The sequence below is a fragment of the Nerophis ophidion genome, linkage group LG01, assembly GCF_033978795.1.
Source record: "Nerophis ophidion isolate RoL-2023_Sa linkage group LG01, RoL_Noph_v1.0, whole genome shotgun sequence".
NCBI classification, from domain to species: Eukaryota; Metazoa; Chordata; class Actinopteri; order Syngnathiformes; family Syngnathidae; genus Nerophis; species Nerophis ophidion.
Genome location: NC_084611.1, coordinates 48977937 through 48990898, shown reverse-complemented (window position 1 = coordinate 48990898; position 12962 = coordinate 48977937). Strand labels below are relative to the sequence as shown.

The 12962-nt window shown below is 42.7% G+C and overlaps 1 protein-coding gene across 4 annotated transcripts; it reads left to right on the top strand.

Annotated features, from left to right (window-relative positions):
- Positions 1-3523: 3523 nt before the first annotated feature.
- Positions 3524-11356, top strand: LOC133556093 (uncharacterized). Of its 4 annotated transcripts, XR_009807452.1 has the most exons (5): positions 3528-3593; positions 3698-3773; positions 3963-10925; positions 11030-11105; positions 11295-11356. XR_009807452.1 is itself a non-coding variant. In XM_061905708.1 (3 exons), the coding sequence occupies exon 3, from the start codon at positions 7770-7772 to the stop codon at positions 10554-10556; it is 2787 nt and encodes a 928-aa protein (XP_061761692.1). In that variant the 5' UTR covers positions 3528-3593; positions 3698-3773; positions 3963-7769; the 3' UTR covers positions 10557-11356. The 4 variants fall into 4 exon arrangements, 2 of the variants coding, with proteins under 2 accessions (XP_061761705.1, XP_061761692.1); XR_009807454.1 differs by having other exon boundaries at positions 3963-11105; XM_061905708.1 differs by having other exon boundaries at positions 3963-11356.
- The last annotated feature ends 1606 nt before the right edge of the window (positions 11357-12962 follow it).

The window sequence follows — 12962 nt, the reverse complement described above, 5'->3', positions numbered from 1 at the left end:
GGAAGTCAACTGTGCGCCATGGCTTGCCGTTCTTTTTTGCACATATTACCATGCGGTGACACCATGTTACCGGTGTGCCAACCGGCACCTCCTCCAGTACGCCGAGACGAACGTCTTGGTCGAGGCCAGCCTTCACCTCGCTCTGCCAGTGTATGGCTACTGGGATGGGTGTGTGGTAGGCCACTGGCGTTGCCTCGTTATCGAGCATGAGGCAAAGTGGTGGGCCAGACATCCTCGGCAGGGGCTGGTGAGGGCATGTGTTAAACGTACTCTGAGCATACAGCTTCAGGAGGTGCGCCCGTAGCGCCTCCCTGTTGGCCTCTATAGCTGGCATGGGGAGCGTAGTAGGTGTGACTGGAGGCTCTGCACATCGGGGGCAGTTACAATGCTCCGAGGTCGCCAGGTGGACCTCACCCAGAGTTGGGAACTTGTCAGATATCATGCCGAGATCCACGCAGGCTGTGCGAGACAGAAATATGCGGTCTGAGGTGTCGGTCACATATGCGATCTGGCGCGTTTCCAGCCTCCGGGCGTCGCTGCTGCTGCCGGCGAATCTGATTATGGCGGCCCCAAGGATGCGTATACCTTCATTGTTCGCGGCTCTCATGGTCATTGATACAGGGATGAGGTCGTCTGTGCTCAGACCTAGTTGCTGGGCGACCTTGACGCCGATCAGACAGCTCTGGCATCCTGTGTCAGCCATTGCGGGTAGGGTTACAGCACGGGTGTGCTTTCGAAGGTCGAGTCCCAGCGCTTTGTAATCTTCACGCTCGATGGCGAGGGTGAGGCGGATGTATGGCTGTGGGTTGGATGGGCGTTTCGTCCACTTGTCGCACATATCATCATAAAGGTGGTGGGCCAAGGGCAGTGTGCAGATCTTGTCGTGGGCACTGTCCATTGTGAGTGTGCACAGTTCTACGTGCGCTGCTGTCTGTTGTTCCTCGTGCGCCCCATCAGCCTCTTCTGGTGGGGGTCTGGATGGGCGGCCGCCCAGACAGACTCTGTCGAGGTGATTTTGCCGATTGCATTTCTTGCACGTCTTGCCATATGCAGGGCATTCAGCGCGCCGGACGCGCCACTGCGGTGTCTTGCCATGACCTGTTCCACCACAATAGATAGATAGATAGATAGATAGATAGATAGTACTTTATTTATTCCGTCAGGAGAGTTCCTTCAGGAAAATTAAAATTTTCAGCACAATCCCATTCAAGTTTAGACAAACATTACATTACAAAAGACACAGGGCTCCTCAGGTTTCGTTTTAGTTTTTTCTGCCCTTTGGCCCCCTTTGCTGCGGACGTCTTGCTGTTTCCCTCGCCGATATGAACTGCTGATCGAGTCTGTATTTTGGGCGTCAAGCAGGCGTGAGGCTGAGCGCTTCCCTGATTCTTTAGCTTCAATGTACTCTACCATGTCTTTTAATGGCATATTTTGATTTTTCTCGCCCAATAAATCCAGCTGTATCTCTTGGTCTGCTATGCCCCGAGCGATCACATCACGCAGTATTTCCTCTGTGAAATCATTCATTTGGCCACAGTCCTCTTTTGTGCATTTCAGTTCGTATTTGCATGTGCCAGCCTGCCCCTTTAAACGAGCGTGGAATGACCTGATGGGCTCCTCGTGTCCCTGCCGCATGTTGGATAGGGCCACCCTGGCCACCATGATGTTTTCTGCACGGACGGCGAGTGCTTTCATAGCCAAAAGAACATCCTTTTCATCACTATCCACGAGGCTTTTGCCAGCTGCGCGAGTGAGGTCTTTTCTTAGCTCCTCCTCGCAGCACTCGAGTAGCTGCGTGACTACGTCAGAACCGGTTAATTTGGTTCCTCTTTTGTTTTCGTCCCAGCGGGTTAAGAAATATGACCACGTCTTGGCCGTTCCCGCCAACGCGATGGAGGGTCGCTTGAGCTTCTCTTCCTTAGCATTCATGTGTGGCTCCCTGGGGGCTGCAGTGTGTGTGGTTGCATGGATGTTCAGCATCGCCGCCACCACTGCCGCCTCTTCGTGCCGAGCCATGTATTCACAGTTTGCGATAGGGCAACATACCCCAATTGTTGGTTTTACTGGTTTGCGTTTCACCTTCTTTGTTTTGATGACTCACTCTTCGGTCAATGGCGTGAATGCATTCGCCGCTCGCTCATGTGTTGTTTGCATTCCGATGTCGGCAAACTCCGTTTGATAAAGTCCTTGTTTTGTTATAAATAAGAACGATCTTCCATTTGTTCCCGTTGCTTTAATAAATTATAGCAGTGAAATACAATGACAAAACATGTCATCAACGTATTCCTAAGTGCCGTCTGGCATAACTTCAACACGTCATCCACTTCCTGTTTGCGTGTGTGTCACAATAATAGTACCGTGGTGCAACATTCTCTAGTGTGTCTCTGTTCCGTGGCCTTGATGAATTGTGAAGTCGCTAGTCAAAAGTCAACAACAACAGGTGTGTGTCCATGAGAGACAAGAAGGGAGTTTGTTGTGTCTTCACTGCACTGTCCATTGGGAGAGTCTCGACGCCAGGGAAACAATCCAAGTTAGAATGTTTTGTATGCGGGTGAAAATAAAATTTGCTTTTCACTCTAAATTGTCTATGACTGGTCCTCAAAAATTGCGGGGTAGACAGTCCGATGTGATCCACAGTTCTTCCCGCATCATCCAATCATTTGTGGCAGCTTTGGAGTATTTTGTTGACTGCCAGCAACTTCCAATTTGTCGACAAAGCAGAGCAACACTTACTCCAATCAGCAGATGTCCTGTTGTCATAATTCCGAATAGGTAGATATCTTCACGTCCTCGACCGAAAAGGGTCGCCAGGCACGCGGCACTCCTTCTTCTCCCAAGAGTCCGTCGTGTGTCCAGCAACAACCGCTTTGTCACGACAGCAGGTTCCCCCAAACCCAAGATCTTGTCAATTTTGTTGAGGCCATGTTTAGATTTGGAGAGCAGTGCAAATAGAGGCAACAAGAAAGTTAAGCCAAGACAAAGAAGCAAGCAGGAGAGATAAGGGAGGAAAGGGGAGTGTCCACCCTCGATGAGTGCCATTTAGTGGTCAATTGTACGGAATACGTGCTGAACTGTGCAATCTACTAATAAAAGTCTCACTCAATCAATCAAATGCTCAATGTATATACTCTGATGATGAACTTGTGTGATGACTGTATCATGCTGATAGTATATATTTGTACCATGAATTGAATAATGTGGACCCCGACTTAAACAAGTTGAAAAACTTATTGGTGTATTACCATTAAGTGGTCAATTGTACGGAATATGTACTGTACTGTGCAATCTACTAATAAAAGTTTCAATCAATCAATCAATGCTGTTGAGTGTACTCTTCAAAAAGTCAATAAGTTTCAAAAAGTCAATAAGTGTACTTTATCAAACTTTCTGAGTACAGGCATCTTGACAGTGTAGTACCTGTAAATGGCAGCAAACTTAGTTTTTGATAAAAAGCAGTTCTGTCACTTTACGATTTTGTGCTTTTATTTTGAAGAGCCCACTCTTATTTTGTAAATTCCTTTATTGCCGATGCTTTTACTTCCTGCTGCCGTTCCATTTGACATCAACAGCATACTCACGTTACTCCAGGACTGGTAAACATGCTGACAAAGATATATTTGTCATGTTCTGTGTGAATATTTGTGAAAAGTTATTTTATTGTGTCTCGTGTTTGTGTTGTTTATGTGTCACATTTAAGCTGAGTCACTACGAGCTGTGTGTGGAAGCTAGGCTAACAAGCTGAGCAAACTTAGCGCCCTTGGAAGTGGAAGGAGGTAGGAGGAGACTAATAGTTTATTTATTTAAAACAAATGGTTCATTTCATTTAAAACAAATGGGAAAATGTCATTATTTTTATCTACTAAAAAAGACGTGTTCATAAGTTTAAAAATGTAAACATGATTTATGCTTTGTTTGTGGAAATATGGTACGATGGCATTTGTATTTTCTGTCCATCTTCATAGTTTTCACGGTGTCAAAATTGTGAGGAGAAAAGGAGGAGAGAATTAAAGTTGCACCAGTCGAAGCTGTCTGCATCTTGTGTCATTACTCCAAGTGGGCCGCTACAGTGAAAACTCCCCGGCTGCAGCCAGTGAAAACTTCCGGCTGCAACAGACCTGCCATCCCTACAGAGAAGCTGACGCCATCTCATTCGAGATCCAGCTATCAACCTGTTAACAGCTAACTGACTCCATTTGCACCCACATCCTGCACAGGCAAGATTAAAAGGACAGCACGCTAAAGGTACAACATTGGGTGCCAAGGAGTAAAGGAGACTATTTACACACACGTTACAAGCTTACAGTGTATCTGAAGTGTCTTAAATACTAACATCAAATTTTGAGGTCAAAATAATTTGTGAGCAGCACGTAACAATTCTGAAATAGGTAAATGTTTTAAGAAAATTGTTATATGTCTTTAAAGGGTAATTTGTGACATGTCTGTTGCGATAAAGGTTTAAAGCGTGAAGCACTTTAGCTATTAATGGTCAGAGCGCTCATTTATGACATACTTTGTTGTTGCTGTTTTATGTTAAAAATCCTTTGAATGTCCATATTCTGCGAATGCTTGGTATAAGTAGTACTCTTTGGTAAAAGATAACTACAGCTTATAAGTGAATTCAGGCATAAGACAATCAAAAGCCACGCCAGACGTAAAGCAGTTGCACAAACAAATATGTCACTCACAACAAAAGAAACAAACAGTCCTACAGACACACCAGTCAGGTTTAGCTCACGTGAAAGAAAACTAAAAGAGAAAGGCCAAGAAATGCATGACGAGGACACCAAAAAACGTGAAAAAACATTTAACAAGGCCTATAATTCTTGGAAACTGACAGCAAGGGAAACAAAGACAAAACTAAAAACCCTCTGTTCATTAGAAGACCTCAATAAATTACAGCAAGATATTGATACAAAGCACGACACAGTAAGACAGCAATATGAACCTATCCTACGTAATAGTAACACCACGGCAGAGATCGTCAACAAAATGGACGCTTGTGTTACGCTAACAAAGGAAATCTGTAATCTTCTAAGCAACCGTCTAGCGACTATTAATGAAGATTATAACGATCAACTTGAAAAGGAAAAAGTAAGAGAAACGTTAAACAAAAATGAATATGGGTCTGTCTTTGGCCAAACTAAAACTGAAACTGTAAGTTCATCAGATGAATCAAGCAAACATTCAAGCTCAGCCAGTACCCATAGCAGTAGAGTAGATGCAGTAGCAGAGCTTGCTGCTAAGTTGGAACAATCAAAGGCCATGCAAGAAATTCAGGCACAGAAAGCACATCTTCACAAGTTAGAAAGTGAATGGAAACTTAAAGAGGCAGAATGTTGTCAGAAATGAAACAAAGAGAGGTGGAAATGCAACAACGGTTGGAACAAGAGAGAGCAAAACTGCAACAGTTACAAGCAGGAAAAGAAGTCGCTATAGCAGCAGCTCGTGTGAGAGCATATGACAATTTTGAAGGTTTTGAGAACAACAATGAAGAAATTAACAATAAAACTACTTATTACAGTATGCAAACTGAACCTCAATTAAATTCAGATGCTGCTTCATTCCATCCTCACCAAGTAGCTCCTGAAATGACAATGACCCAGGAGTCTGTCAGCTTAGCACAAGCAATTGCTAGCTCATTAAGTATGAATTGCTTGCCAGTCCCTGAACCCACCACGTTCAGTGGTGACCCTTTGAGGTTTACAGATTGGAAGATGTCATTCATGACTCTTATAGACAGAAAACCCCTCTTACCAAATGAGAAGACGTTTTATCTCAAAATGTATCTTGCAGGAGAGGCGCGCAAAGCCGTTGAAGGTTTCTTTTATCGAGGATCAGAAAGCGCATACAAGGGAGCATGGAAAGTTTTACAGGACAGATATGGAAACCCATTTATTATACAAAAGGCTTTCTGTGATAAGCTCATGAAATGGCCAAAGATCAGCGCAAATGACCCACTAGCACTACGAGAGTTCGCCGACTTCCTCCAAAGCTGCACTGAGGCAATCCCACATGTCAAAGGACTAGCTATCCTTAACGATGGTGAAGAAAACCACAAGTTGCTAGAAAAAGTGCCGGAATGGATTGTTCGAAAGTGGAGTAGAATTGTTGTAGATGAGCTTGACAAATCAGGCAACTATCCAGATCTTGCATGCTTCACAGCGTTCCTAAGCAGAGAGGCAAGAATAGCCTGTAACCCTATTGCTTCTCCACTGTTGATACATTTCAAACCTGCAGACGATAGAACTCCAAAGAAGGCCAAAGCTTTTAACACAAATACACAACCAAAGAGTTTCGCTCAGGGAAATCAAGACACAAACAACAGTAAACCAAAACCACCCTGCTCAGTCTGTAAAAGTGAAGTTCATGGCATCATACGGTGTCCAACTTTCGCAGCCAAAAGTGCTGAGGATAAAAAGGCATTCATCCATGAAAATCGGCTCTGTTTTGGATGCCTGGGAAAGGGGCATATGACCAAAGATTGTAAGAGACGGCATACGTGTAACACATGCAATCGCCGTCACCCAACCTGTTTACATGAAGACAGGAAACAAAGATTTGTGGAAGCAATGACTAATAGCTCCACTTCCACAGAAGAACATGCAAATCAGGAAACACACAATGTCATGTCCCACACATCAACACAACATGCATCTGCTACCTCAGGTATTGTCCCAGTTTTTGTGTCTACAGTACAAGAACCACACAGAGAAATACTCACATACGCTATACTGGACACACAAAGTGACTCAACATTTGTCTTAGAAGATGTACTTGATAAATTGAATGTAGACGTCCAACCAGTAAAGCTGAAACTTAGTACTATGACAGCCATCGACACAATCATATCAAGCAAAAGTGTTCATGATTAGAGGTTAGAGGACTCTACTCTGATAGTTGCATCCAACTCCACCAGGCGTACAGCCGTGACTTTATCCCAGTGGACAAGTCTTACGTTCCCACGAAGGAAACAGCATCACTGTGCCCTCATCTCAGAAACTTAGCAGACAAGTTACCACCCCTTCAAGACTGTGATGTAGTGCTCCTAATAGGATATGACTGTCCAGCAGCACTGGCTCCTCTTGAAGTCATCTTAGGTGACAATAATCAACCGTTCGCACAGAGATCAGAACTAAGATGGAGTATAATAGGCTCATCAAACCCCCACCTTGACAGACAAGGAAGTCGAAGCTTTGTGCATCGGCTAACAGTAAAAGAACTGACAGTTCCATCAGGGACAGATGTTCTAAAGACCCTGGAATCAGACTTTACTGAGAGAACTTATGAGGATAAATATGTGTCCCAAGATGATGTGCATTTCGTACAGTTCCTCAGTGACCACATCACACAGAAGGAGGGTGGGCATTATGAGATGCCACTCCCTTTCAAAGGCAACAGTAAGCCCAACCTACCAAACAACAAGAGGCTAGCCACAGTTCGCCTGCAGTGTCTCAAGAAAAAATGAAAGGCCAACAAACAATACTATGATCAATACAAAACATTCATGGAAGAAACAATTAACAAGGGTGATGCAGAGCCTGCCCCTGCAACATCTGAGGGAGAGACAGAGTGGTACCTTCCGCATCATGGCATCTACCACCCCAGAAAACCGGACAAGCTAAGAGTCGTTCTTGACTGTTCGGCCAAGTTCCATGGTGTTTCTCTAAACGACACTCTGCTAACTGGGCCTGATCTAATCAATCCTCTGGTATGAGTACTTTGCCGATTCAGGAAAGAAGCCGTAGCCATTATCTGTGATTATTGAAAGAATGTTTTATCAATTCTCTGTCACTCCTGAATCCAGGAATTACCTGAAATTCCTCTGGTGGACAGGCGGAGATTTGGAGAAGGAACCCCAGGAGTACAGGATGGCGGTTCATCTCTTCGGAGCTGCTTTGTCTCCAGGATGTGCAAATTTTGGTTTAAAGCATCTAGCACAACAACACAAGACTAGCTATCCCCTAGCATCAATATTTGTGGAGAAACATTTTTATGTTGATGACGGGTTAGTTAGCGTCCCATCAATTGATGAGGCCAAGAAACTGATCACTGAGTCGCAAAAGTTGTGCAAAAGAGGAGGCTTGCGCCTTCACAAATTCAACTCAAATGAAGAAGCAGCGCTCGCCTGCTTAGACCCCTCTGAAAAAACAACAAACATTGAGCCTCTAGGCTTTGATCCAACACCATCAGAACATGCTCTCGGCATTCAATGGTCAATAAAGAATGACACTTTAAGCTTTAACATCAGCTTGAAGGATCAACCTTCAACCCGTCGTGGTTGTCTTTCTGTCGTCGCCTCTCTATACGATCCACTTGGATTCATTGCGCCATTCAGTCTTAGTGGAAAACTTATCTTTCAAAAGCTTTGTCACAGAGGCATCGGATGGGATGACCCACTCCCAGATGATATTAAGCCACGGTGGGAGGAATGGATAAATGGTCTTCTCAAGTTGAAAGAGGTGTCAATTCCAAGATGTTACCACCCACATGACTTTCATGACATTGCCAGAGTAGAGTTACACCATTTTTCCGATGCCAGCTGCGTGGGATATGGTGCATGTTCTTACCTCAGGTACAAAAATGACAAAGATGAAGTCCATTGCAGTCTCGTGATAGCGAAAGCAAATGTCGCTCCCTCAAAAGTCACAAGTATCCCGAGACTAGAACTCGCAGCAGCGGTGGTTTCTGCAAAAGTAAATGTCATGTTAAAGAGTGAGCTTGACATGAAAATTGATCAAGAAATTTTCTGGACTGATTCTCAAGTCGTGATTGGATACATCAACAATGATGCTCGTACGTTCCACATATACGTTGCAAACCGTGTTCAACTGATTAGAGACAATAGTGATCCCAGTCAATGGCATTATGTGGACACCTCAGAAAACCCAGCCGATCACGCATCCCGAGGTCTTCATGCTTCAGATATTCATTCAACAAACTGGCTGCGAGGACCGAAGTTTCTCTGGGAAAGTGAATTACATCTAACACCCAGCACTCCAACAGACTTACTTGTGGGTGATCCCGAAGTCAAGACAATTCAGGTGCTTGCAACCAAAGCAAAGAATTGCGACGACATCCTTAGATGTCTGAGTCAGTTTTCCTCATGGACAAGACTTTTAAAGGTGGTTGCAAGAATCAAGAGGCTGGGGTGTAAACAAAACCAACACAGTGAACATGTAACTGTCGAGGAGCGTGAGAAGGCCGCTGAGAAAGTGATTAAGATTTTACAGCAGCAAGCCTTCCCCCATGAAATAAAGATGCTTCAAGGTGAAAAATGCCTTCCAAACTCAAGCTCTCTCTTCAGTCTGGATCCCATCTGGTCTGAAGGACTGCTCCGTGTTGGTTTAAGATTAAAACAATCATCTCTCTGTCACAAAGTGAAGCATCCAGTCATCTTACTGAACAATAGTCACATATCTAAGCTGATTGTGTCCCACTACCACGCCAAGATATGCCATCAAGGTCGAAGCCAGACACAAATGGAGCTTAGGAGCAATGAATTCTGGATCATTGGTGGGAGCAAGCTGGTTGCTAAGTTGATACGCACCTGTGTGCTCTGCAGGAAGCTTCGACGGCCGACAGAAAGTCAGCGGATGGCTGAACTCCCTAAAGAACGTCTTGAAGCCTCAGCACCTTTCACGTACAGCAGCATGGACTGTTTTGGACTGTTTATTGTAAAGAAAGCCCGCAAAGAATACAAAAGATATGGACTCATCTTCACATGTTTGTACTCTAGAGCTGTCCATATCGAAAAGCTCGAAGATTTGTCGACGGACTCATTCATTAACGCATTGATATGCTTTATCAGTCTGAGAGGAGCTGCCAGACAACTACACTGCGAGCAAGGTTCTAACTTCATTGGCGCCAGAAATGAGTTTAAGGAAGCACTTAAACAATGTGACACCAAACTACTGGAAATCTTCTTGACTGAAAGGCAGTGCGAATTTGTATTCAACGCCCCCTCTGCCAGCCACGCAGGCGGTGTCTGGGAACAGCAAATCAGAACCGTTAGGAATGTACTGAATGCCACTTTCGCACAGTGCCCGGGTCGACTTGATGACGCCTCACTTAGAACATTGTTATATGAGGCCATGGCTATAGTGAACAGCCGCCCACTAACAGTAGATGGAATCAATGATCCACAGGCGCTGGAACCCTTAACCCCGAATCACCTCATCATGATGAAGACAAAAGTTGCTCTTCCTCCCCCGGAAGAATTTGTGAAGGAGGATTTGTATGCTACAAAGAGATGGAGAAGAGTTCAATACCTCATCGAACAATTCTGGGGTCGCTGGAAAAAGGAATATTTGCTCAACATATCCGCAAGACAGAAATGGCACTTACCTCAGCGCAACCTCAGAGTCAATGACATTGTCATCATTAAAGACGACAACCTCCCGAGAAATCATTGGCAACTAGGACGAGTGGTAGAGACTGTTCAAGACAGAGATGGCTTAGTCCGTCGAGTCAAAGTACAAGTCGGAGAGCGAAAGCCTCAAAGAAAACAAGATTCCCCCTCTAAGCCTTCAGTTATTGAGAGACCAATTCAAAAATGAGTGCTTCTCCTTGAGAATTGATCAGAACAAACGGACTAACAATAGCTTATTGTGTATGATTACAGTTCAGTTCACATACCACTGATAGTTAAACGTGAAGTTACTCATTTATCACAGTCAAAAAAAAAATCCTGTACAATTCATTTTGTTCTTTGTGTATTTCGTGCATTCCTTGTATCTGGATTTGTTGGGAGTGTAAATGGCAGCAAACTTTGTTTTTGAGAAAATGCAGTTCTGTCACTTTACGATTTTGTGCTTTTATTTTGAAGAGCCCACTCTTATTTTGTGACTTTCTTTATTGCCGATGCTTTTACTTCCTGCTGCCGTTCCATTTGACATCAACAGCATACTCACGTTACTCCAGGACTGGTAAACATGCTGACAAAGATATATTTGTCATGTTCTGTGTGAATATTTGTGAAAAGTTATTTTATTGTGTCTCGTGTTTGTGTTGTTTATGTGTCACATTTAAGCTGAGTCACTACGAGCTGTGTGTGGAAGCTAGGCTAACAAGCTGAGCAAACTTAGCGCCCTTGGAAGTGGAAGGAGGTAGGAGGAGACTAATAGTTTATTTATTTAAAACAAATGGTTCATTTCATTTAAAACAAATGGGAAAATGTCATTATTTTTATTTACTAAAAAAGATGTGTTCATAAGTTTCAAAATGTAAACATGATTTATGCTTTGTTTGTGGAAATATGGTACGATGGCATTTGTATTTTCTGTCCATCTTCATAGTTTTCACGGTGTCAAAATTGTGAGGAGAAAAGGAGGAGAGAATTAAAGTTGCACCAGTCGAAGCTCTCTGCATCTTGTGTCATTACTCCAAGTGGGCCGCTACAGTACCTACTACCATCATTGTGCGCTTATTAGAGAAGACCATCACAAAATTTACTGGTCGCTACTTTCCACCACCATGTGTGTGTTGCTCGTTAACCCGCCATTTTTTTCACGTTAGTCCCACCCCTTCCACTATGTAGCCAAGTTGGCGACTATTGACGCTGGCAACACACCACATGGGGACGGTGTGGCGTGGTTGGGGGAGTGGCCGTGCCAGCACCCTGAGGGTTCCTAGTTCGATCCCGACCTAATACCAACCTAGTCACGTCCGTTGTGTCCTTGAGCAAGACACTTCACCCTTGCTCCTGATGGGTGGTGGTTAGGGCCTTGCATGGCAGCTCCCGCCATCTGTGTGAATGGGTCAATGTGGAAATAGTGTCAAAGCGCTTTGTGTACCTTGAAGGTAGAAAAGCGCTGTACAAGTATAACCCGTTTACATTTACATTTACAAAACAGCGCCAGAGGGTTGTAAACTCAATAAAGTAACTAAAATATAATTTTATATATATATATATATATATATAAATATATATATATATATATATATATATATATATATATATATATATATATATAGGCCCTGCGATGAGATGGCGACTTGTCCAGGGTGTACCCTGCCTTCCGCCCGATTGTAGCTGAGATAGGCACCAGCACCCCCCACGACCCCAAAGGGTATAAGCGGTAGAAAATGAATGGATGGATATATATATATATATGTATATATATATATATATATGGTAGATGGGTTATACTTGTATATATACTTTATTTATAATTTCTACCTTCAAGGTATATATATATATATATATATATATATATATATATATATATATATATATATAAATATATAGGCCCTGCGATGAGATAGCGACTTGTCCAGGGTGTACCCTGCCTTCCGCCCGATTGTAGCTGAGATAGGCACCAGCACCCCCCACGACCCCAAAGGGTATAAGCGGTAGAAAATGAATGGATGGATATATATATATATATATATATATATATATATATATATATATATATATATATATATATATATATATGGGTTATACTTGTATATATACTTTATTTATAATTCCTACCTTCAAGGTATATATATATATATGTGTGTGTTTGTGTATGTATATATGTATATATATACATACACATACATACATATATTTCTCAAACTATTAAATTTTATGTATATTTATATACCAGTATTTTTTTTTGTATATATAATTTTATATTTTTATATATATGTATATATCATATATTATTACATTTTGTGTATTTTTTTAATTTAAAAAATTAGATATGTATATTTCTCAAATTGTATTACATTTTATGTATATTTCTTTAAATTAAAAAAAAAAAAGCTAATCCAAATGCTGCAAAGTTCATTTGAGTCAGACTCATTTTCTAGTTCAGTTGCCAGTCGGGTGAATAAATTGCCAATGCTAAATTTGCATGAGCATAAAAAAACGCCTCCCAAACTCACAACTGGGAATCGGTTCTCATGGTTGACTAAAAAGAGTCGTTCAAAAGACCGAGTTGATGGTCACACCTGCAGAAAACACTAAAGACTCT